The sequence below is a fragment of the Thermobia domestica genome, chromosome 7 (assembly GCF_964235325.1).
Source record: "Thermobia domestica chromosome 7, izTheDome1.hap1.1, whole genome shotgun sequence".
Taxonomy (NCBI): domain Eukaryota; kingdom Metazoa; phylum Arthropoda; class Insecta; order Zygentoma; family Lepismatidae; genus Thermobia; species Thermobia domestica.
In genome coordinates this window covers 82,090,536-82,099,459 of record NC_137460.1, presented here as the reverse complement: position 1 = coordinate 82,099,459, position 8,924 = coordinate 82,090,536, and the positions used below count along the sequence as shown (strand labels likewise).

Here is an 8,924-nt window from a genome sequence, read left to right as displayed (position 1 = left end):
GCAAAATTTGTAGCTAGCGAGGGCAAGTACTTTGAATAAATTTTTCTTTTGGCTTTCTACGGGAAAAAAAAGTGTTTTTCTGACTACAAAACAGCGGATTTAAGCTTATACACCTGGTATTAACAAAAATAATAAATATTAGAATGAAATGTTTTTACTTAGAAGCTACAGACGAAGAAAATACCTAAAAGCGTAATTTGAAATTCAATATTTTATATATATGGATCAAAACTGGGTCTCTGTAATTAGTGCATAGACACGATAAGCCGGAGGCTCCGCTCGATCGCTAGTTTAGTGGCATATTTTCACTCTTTGAATTTCAATGAACAATCTACTATTTCTTCCTTCTATTATATCAACAAGGGTGTGACTTTTTATTTTTCATCAAAACATTTGCCGTGCACATTGTCTGCTGAATTTAACTGATATTAGAACATTATCATAGACTGATTACATGATTGTGAAAACAAATTACCACCTCAATAAATTGCAAACTAAATGTCTTTTTAAATAATATGACTGATACATCTGCCAAACTGGCTAAGTGTGTTGCGATATTCTGTTCAAGAAAACAAATGTCAATTATATTCCTTTCTGTGAAATAAACAAAAAATGTTGTGAACTTTACTGAACAACGGGTTGGATTAATGACTTACCAAACTTAAACATTAGAACAAAAAAACTAACATACACTTCTTACACATGGCTACTCATCAATCACAAATACGTTTTAATTCATTACTGATACTTACTAATTCACTTTTTACAGAACTTGAGAACTCTATATGAGACTTGAAGTTTATTAAAGTTTGCGAATCATTTTTTATTCTCTCAATTACTTCTAGAATATTTTGTTCGGTCACTTCCATGCGTAACTTCTTTGTAGTCTGTTTTTCGCTCCCATTGATGCTTTTTTCAAATGTTTTTGGCACAGACATATTTTCATTAACTACATGTTCATGTCGTTTTCCTATATCACTGCTAGTAAGGCAACATCGATGAACGAATTCTACGTTAGGATAATTATGAATATATTCATTCATAGAAAGGTTTGTTGAAGACAAAGATTCCGGTTCTTTCTGAAGATACTTCGACACTCGTTGTTTCAGCTCCTTGTCTCCACTCATCGCTGCTGATATAATCGTATCATGTTTTGTAATATGTGCAAAATACACAAAAGTTTCTAAACCTAGTTGATATATCACAGGATCATCATCTTTCAGTAGACTCACAAATAAAGAACTGATATGTCGGAATAATACTGGCTGTTCAGCACTGGGAGGGATATGCTTACTTCCGAGTCCTCGCAAAATTTTTGTTAGACCTATCTTAGCTGTGGTAGTACTATAGCCTACACGTTTAAGTACTTCCGTTAACTAGAAAAGAAAGAAAAAACTGTTAGTTTAATGTCAGATTATACACATCATCATAAGTTCTCATTCTTCGTCACAAATCTTATTCTTAACATTTTAACTTCATGTCTTGTATATTATTATATTTTAACGTTTAGAAAGTATACTCTATTGTGTTTTGAATAAAGTACATGTAATACTGTAATACTAGGATCTTTTCATAAAGCACGGCTCCATTTAACATAGGAAGAAATACTAAGGAAACGGCTCTAAAACTAATAAGCAATACATATTACTCAATCATCTTTTGAGATTAGGTTGTTCGTGTTTCTCCAGAAAAAGACAGTGTACATAATGTCACAGATTATGTAATAATGGACTTTTAGCTTTTAACAATCTGTACAATATTTTTAAGAGTGAGAATATACAGATACTTATCAATTTAATGGAAACATTTGCAAAAGTGCAACTTACCATTTTAATATGGGGTTGGACCATATTTTGCCTCAAGAACAGCTCTGATGCGAAGTGGAATGCCTAAGTTCGTTCTACATATTATGTTATTAGCATCTTTTATGTAAATATAGCCGTTTCGGTTAAAATTTCAAAAAAAGGATTTTTCCTATGAAAAACTATTTCATTTAACAAAAAAAATCATTTTTGTAATATTTATTTATGCCAAATACCTAAATTTATCAAAAGAGCATGAAATACGAATAAATTTTTGTTTTCAAAATCGTTGTTATATTAAACGTAAGGAAATGAACAGTATACAAAATCTAATATTTCACTCAAGAGAAGCAATTAAAACTTTTTAATTATCATTACACCTATTCCTACAATTTATTATATTATGTGATCCATATTAATGTTAATTCTGTAGATACTCATAAGTATTTTAGAAATATGTTTTAATTATCATGGAATAAGTACTCCAGTCATGTGGTTTCTTATTATATTCATTTACTGAAAAATAAAGGATACTCTTCTTCTGGTGTGAATCCACACGTTAGTCATAGGAACACTTCCAGAATCCGAAGTTGTCATTCTTACTTCAATCTTCATAACATTAATTCATCTTAATATTTTAATATACACTACACTACACTATGACACTACATTCATAACGCATTAAGAAAAAACAAGAAATAGCTAAAAGGGGGACAAAGGAAACACAAACACTTCCTAATTTCCGTTCTTTCACATCACAGGGATTTTATGCTGTTCAACCGATCGGTAGCAAGTCGAAAGAGGAACGGACTGGTTCATGAAAGAATAGACGAAGAAGTCACATAAAAAGGGATTCCCTTAATCGAGTTATGTCAGTGCTCAGTTCCTTCTTGTTTCACGAAAGATTATTTCCTTCGCCTTATTCTAGTAACAGATTTCCTATCTGCGTAGTCCGCTTCTAGGTACCCATCTCATAACCATGATTCAAGCTCATCGCTGAGAGAGGCTCTTTAGGGCCACAAGGATTATCATACATTATTGGCTCGTATTGCCCTTTACCATTAACAGTCCAACCCCAGTCAGTCACTGTAGGTAGTTCAGTATTCGCCATATTAGGGTTTGAAAATGTGCTCATTTTATGGCCGGACGCAGAGTATCTTGTGTTGGAGGCATGCATGATCCATAGAATTGCTTTGTAGTGAAAAACCACCACCATAATTCCTTCAAGGGTGTTATCTTCGGGATTCTTAAGTTTACAGAGCATATAAATGCTTCCAGAACTCGGAACATTTCTTCATTAAAAGTATCTTTTCCTAGTGATGACAAAGCATCAAATACTGTCTCATCTGCGTCCATAAATGTATTAAAGAAACTTATTTTCGTTTTACCATAAAATGATCTGGTGATGTCGTCCCTGAGAAAGAATGCAATCTAATCAAAGCATCAGCTCGTTTGTGACCTAACGCTTGATATACCATACGAACAGAAATCTCACGTGTTTTAGCTCCTGAGACTAACCAGATATCCTGTGGAAGTTGAGGGTAGAAGTTCGACGCTAGCACTAGGACATCAGTATCAAAGGAGAATATTTTTAGAGTTGTGCTCCATTTAAACTTACAAAGAGTGCGTGTAATATGATTTTTGTATCAACCTCTTCTTGTGTTGTTACTAGAGATTCAGTACATTGGTTAGTAGCAAGAGCCTGATTCCGATAGGATAGTATAATATTTTTCCCATTATCCAAGCTGGTTTTCACTAGAGAAGTACTGAAAACCTCCATAGACTGCCCTTGTTTTTATCATGAGAAAGAAGTTTTTTTGAAAGGAAGAATTTTTACGTTTATGTTGAATTATATCTTGTACATGACAGGAACACTACCTTGTTGTCTTTATCTCTTATTGCATATTTAAGAGAATTATCTACGTATCTGTCAAAGACAACATGAATCTCAGAAAAAACACCATCTTTTGAAAAAATTTGCAGAACTGATTTGTCAAATCAGAAATTGTTCTCGTCTCCTTTCCTGCTTTCAGTTTGTGGACCTCTGTCATTCCATCAACAACTGCGACTGAATATCTTTTTCCTTCATCTTGAGTAGAACTAGCCAGATTTATGTTGAAGCTCTAGTAACAACACAAGAGGAGGCTGATACAAAAATCATATTGCATGCACTCTTTGCAAATTTAAATGGAGCACAATGGAAATAGAAGAATATTTTCTTCTGATATTTATATACTAGCGATGAATTTCTACCCTCAACTTCCACAGGATATCTGGTTTGTTGTCTCAGGAGCTAAAATACGTGAGATTTCTGTTCGTATGATATATCAAGCGTTAGGTCACAAACGAGCTGATGCTTTGATTAGATTGCATTCTCTCTCAGGGACTGATATCATCAGATCATTTTATGATACAACGAAAACAAGTTTCTTTAATGCATTTATGGACGCTGACAGTGGCGTATTTACGATTTTGCTTCGGGGAGGGCTTTGCTAACTTTCAAGGGGGGGGATTTGCCTGAAAATGTGAAAGTTCTACAAGATATTTCATATACTTTACTATAGTAAGTAAAATTTCGGGGGGGGGGCTTAAGCCCGGAAGCCACCCCTTCCTAAATACGCTACTGGACGCTCATGAGACAGTATTTGATGCTTTGTCATCACTAGGAAAAGATACTTTTAATGAAGAAATGTTCCGAGTTCTGGAAGCATTTATATGCTCTGTAAACTTAAGAATCCCAAAGATAACACCCTTGAAGAAATTACGGTGGTGGTTTTTTTAGTAGAAAGCAATTCTATGGATCATGCATGCCTCCAACACAAGATACTCTGCGTCCGCCAATAAAAAGAGCACATTTTTAAGCCCTAATATGGCGAATACTGAACTACCTACAGTGACTGACTGGGGTTGGACTGTTAATGGTAAAGGGCAATACGAGCCAATAATGTATGATAATCCTTGTGGCCCTAAAGAGCCTCTCTCAGCGATGAACTTGAAACATGGTTATGAGGAAATTAGGAAGTGTTTGTGTGTTTCCTTTGTCCCCTTTTAGCTATTTCTTGTTTTTTCTTAATGCGTTATGAATGTAGTGTCATAGTGTAGTGTAGTGTATATTAAAATATTAAGATGAATTAATGTTATGAAGATTGGAGAGAATGACAACTTCGGATTCTGGAAGTGTCCCTATGACTAACGTGTGGATTCACACCAGAAGAAGAGTATCCTTTATTTTTCAGTAAATGAATATAATAAGAAACCACATGACTGGAGTACTTATTCCATGATAATTAAAACATATTTCTAAAATACTTATGAATATCTACAGAATTAACATTAACATGGATCACATAATATAATAAATTGTAGGAATAGGTGTAATGATAATTAAAAAGTATTAATTGCTTCTCTTGAGTGAAATATTAGATTTTGTATACTGTTCTTTACCTTACGTTTAATATAACTACGATTTTGAAAATAAAAATTTATTCGTATTTCATGCTCTTTTGATAAATTTAGCTATTTGGCATAAATAAATATTACAAAAATGATTATTTTGTTAAATGAAATATTTTTTCTTAAGATTTTTTTTTTTTAAATTTTAACCGAAACGGCTATATTTACATAAAAGATGTTAATAACATAATATGTAGAACGAACTTAGACCTTTCTTTAAAAAAAAATAAAAAAATAAATAAAAAAAATAAAATAAAAAAAAATAAAATTAATTAGGAGGGAAGTTATAAGGGGTTAAGCGAACCATGATTCATCATTTCCCCTCCCCCCCTCCCAGTCGCGGGTTTGACATGTCCACCATCACTTTTCTCATTCCCTACCTTAAAAGGTACAAAATGATACTACCCACAATACTTTACCATTAAATTGCACACGGGATACCACTTGAAAATCCACTAGACCCCTTTCTCGTATATTCTTCTTGTGGTAATTCCAACATGGAGACTTCTCAGATGTCCCCCATGATTCACATTACGACTATTCAGTGGAGCTCTTACATGCATTCCTCATATCCAACATTTGACCTCAATCTCTCTACTCGTTTCAAAATTACCATGGCATTTCTAGACATTTTCTGTGTTTTACCTACGAACTTTGCCCTCATTTATGTCCCACCTTGTATATGGTCTGCCACTATAAACACCCTCTTTTTTTCTGTTTCTTTTGGTGCTAAATCCAGTGCTCCAAATCATTTTCATTTTCAGCAATTGAATTCACCAAATCGGAATGTTCCCTTGTCAGCAAATACAAGAATATTATCGATAATTACAAAGAAATAAAATAGTTTCTCAATTAATAGAAGATTGAAGAACACAATATAATTTTATCCATTTCCTTACCAACAAGAGTTGACTATTATCCAAACTATGGATTAAGTGTGATGTTACATGGCATAGCACACTAAGATAAAACTGGAGCCATTCGTTATTACCAGAAATGGAATTTGGGATGCACTGCCATAAAGAGATGACATTAGAAACAAGGGTATTTAGGTTCTGTATCGATTTTATTTCTGCTTCTGACAGGGCTTCTAGTGCTGATGTGGCCCCTAACAAACCATCCAGCTGAAAAGTAAATAAATAAATAAAACTGGATATTTTTTTCCAAAGATACATTATGATGAATATTTCAGTTGATTTTTTGTAAATATAAGACACTGACGTTTGAATTTGAGTAAACATATGAGGCTAACACCGAAGATGTAAAAGGCAAGTAATTATATATGATGCAAACAGTATAAATGTTAAGTAACTACTTGAACTGCAAGGTCTGTCCAGAAAGAAACCAAACTTTCTAAATATAATAGTACTTATTGTTTACGGAAGTTACCCAGATTTATCTCCTTTAAAAATAGCTCCATCTACTATTAATATATCGCTCCCAAAGCGTTTTCCACTGCTTGAACGCCCTTTTTGGAATAGCCTAGAAATTTCGAACTGAATGTTTTTATTTGTTCTATGGATAGGAAACGGCTACCTTTTATGATGGACTTCAAACTTGGGGAATAGAAGGAAGTCTGCAGATGCCAAGTGAACAGGGTGGTTGGGGTATAACAGATGTATTGTTCTTCACAAAAAATTCCTTAATGAGGAGGCCGAATGGCTAGAAACATTGTAACGGTGCAGATCCATGTTTCATTTTCCCAAGTTTGCGGTTTATTCTTCCTTACAGCCTCCCTCAAACACCTCATCACTTCTAAATAATATTCATTGTTGATGGTTTGACATCGTTTTTTTTTAAGTCTCGGTAAAGATTTTCCACCTATTTGGATGACTGTATCTCAATGTCACAGCCATAGACCCACCTCTATTTTAACGTCATAGCCATACACCTAAGTCTCGTCAGCTATCATGATGTTTTTCAAGAAGCTGTCGTCTTCGTTTGCACGACTCAAAAGATTTCCACACGTGTTTCTTGTTGTCAGCAACCGTGGTAAGAATTTTGCTGAAACAAGATGCATGTTGTTTATCAATTAAGATCACATGACAGGACGATTAACTGATTTCTAAGACATCAAACTGCATTTTTTTCATACTATATCGTGCACTTTCTGAACGTGAATATCATTATATGATGTTGATGGACGTCCAGGTTTTGCCTTGTCTTTGATGGATGTTCTTACTGCTTTGAAACGTTGAAATCCACTCATAACACTGGGTTCAGCTCATAACACCATAATTTCCTGCAACATTTTCAGGGTTTCTGCAAATGTCTTGTCCAATTCAAAACAAAATTTAACGTACACTTGCTGCTCTTTCAAAACCTTCGTTTTAGTATTACCACAAAATTCTCATAAGTACGGAACACAAATTCACTCCTACGCTCGTAGTCTTACGTATATTAGGGTGTCCCTTATTTTGGGTAATTTCGTGTTGTGAAACGCAACCCCCCAAATGTATTCTATGTGACCGTAAACACGTATTGGTGAAATATTAGCTCTCTAGGAGAACGTTAACCCGTGCCGACTTGACGACAAAATCATGAAATTTAAGTTTGCACATTATAATATAATTTAGAATTTCCTGCCGTGATAACGGAGAAACTAAAAGAGACAGAGAAACGAAACTTTGCACGAAACAAGTAGAGAAAGGACGACATATGCCCATGTATTAATATCACCGGATGAACAGTGTTGCCAACCCAAGAGAATGCTATGTTTTTGTAAATCGAATGACCTAAATTGAATATCATCATTGGAATCAACAATGAAAATAAAGAAAAAGAGATGGTAAACGTAGACCAGTGTTGCAAACTTTTCGAGAAATAATGTGAAACTCGTGCTGAATGCAAGCATGCATATGCTATATGCACAGTTAGCGCATATAGGAAGTGAGGTACTAACGTTTTGTACACCTTAAATTAAATAGTAACAAGAACTGTTTACTCTGACTCTAGATCTAGAAGGGTCCGCGGAACATTATTGCCATCAACAGAAGAAAAAAGTTGAGTTTGGAAAAGGTACAATAACCCGGAAAAGGTCACTAGTGCTGTGTGGTTTAAAACCTACAATGCAAGGCTGTAGAGCATGAGGAATAGTATCGTGGTTATGTGAGATCGATAAAAGTCACGTACTGACTGAGATATTCGTTGTCTTTTTAAAGCTGTGAAGTAAGATTCGTGAAAGATGGCAACGCTGCACAGCAGGTTCGAATCCTAACAATCTGGTTAAAATATGAAAACAGCGAGCAATTTGCATGGGTTTATGTAGCCGTGGGTTTTTGAGATCATTGATAACGATGATGACAAGAGTAAAAAATCGCCGCTGTGCAGCGGTGCCATCTTTTACGAATCTTACTTCTCAGCTTTAATAAGATAACGAATATTTCGGTCAGTACTTGACTTATCAATCTCACATAACCATGGTACTACTTCTCGTGCTCTACCTCCTAGCATTATACATGTAAACCATACAGCACTAGTGGCCTTTTCCGAGTTATTGTAGCTTTTCCAAATTCAACTTTTCTCCTCTGTTGATGGCAACACTGTTCCGCGGACCCTTCTACACCTAGAGTCAGCGTAAACAGTTCTTGCTACTATTTAATTTAAGTTCACGAAACGTTAGTACCTCACTTCCTATATGCGCTAACTGTGCATATAGCACATTCATGC

At 34.7% G+C, this 8,924-nt stretch overlaps 1 protein-coding gene across 6 annotated transcripts in view; it reads right to left on the bottom strand.

Annotated features, from left to right (window-relative positions):
* Positions 1–371: 371 nt before the first annotated feature.
* LOC145690237 (FIGNL1-interacting regulator of recombination and mitosis-like) overlaps positions 372–8,924 on the bottom strand; it is an 83,311-nt gene continuing 74,758 nt past the window's right edge. For 5 of the 6 annotated variants that reach the window (XM_081764930.1, XM_081764927.1, XM_081764929.1 and 2 more), the window contains exons 13-14: positions 6,155–6,379; positions 372–1,376 (exon numbers count right to left, since the gene is read on the bottom strand). In XM_081764930.1, the coding sequence (XP_081621056.1) occupies positions 714–1,376; positions 6,155–6,379 (888 nt within the window). In that variant the 3' untranslated portion in view covers positions 372–713. The remainder of the gene's footprint in view (positions 1,377–6,154; positions 6,380–8,924) is intronic. The other variant, XM_081764932.1, reaches the window with a different exon arrangement.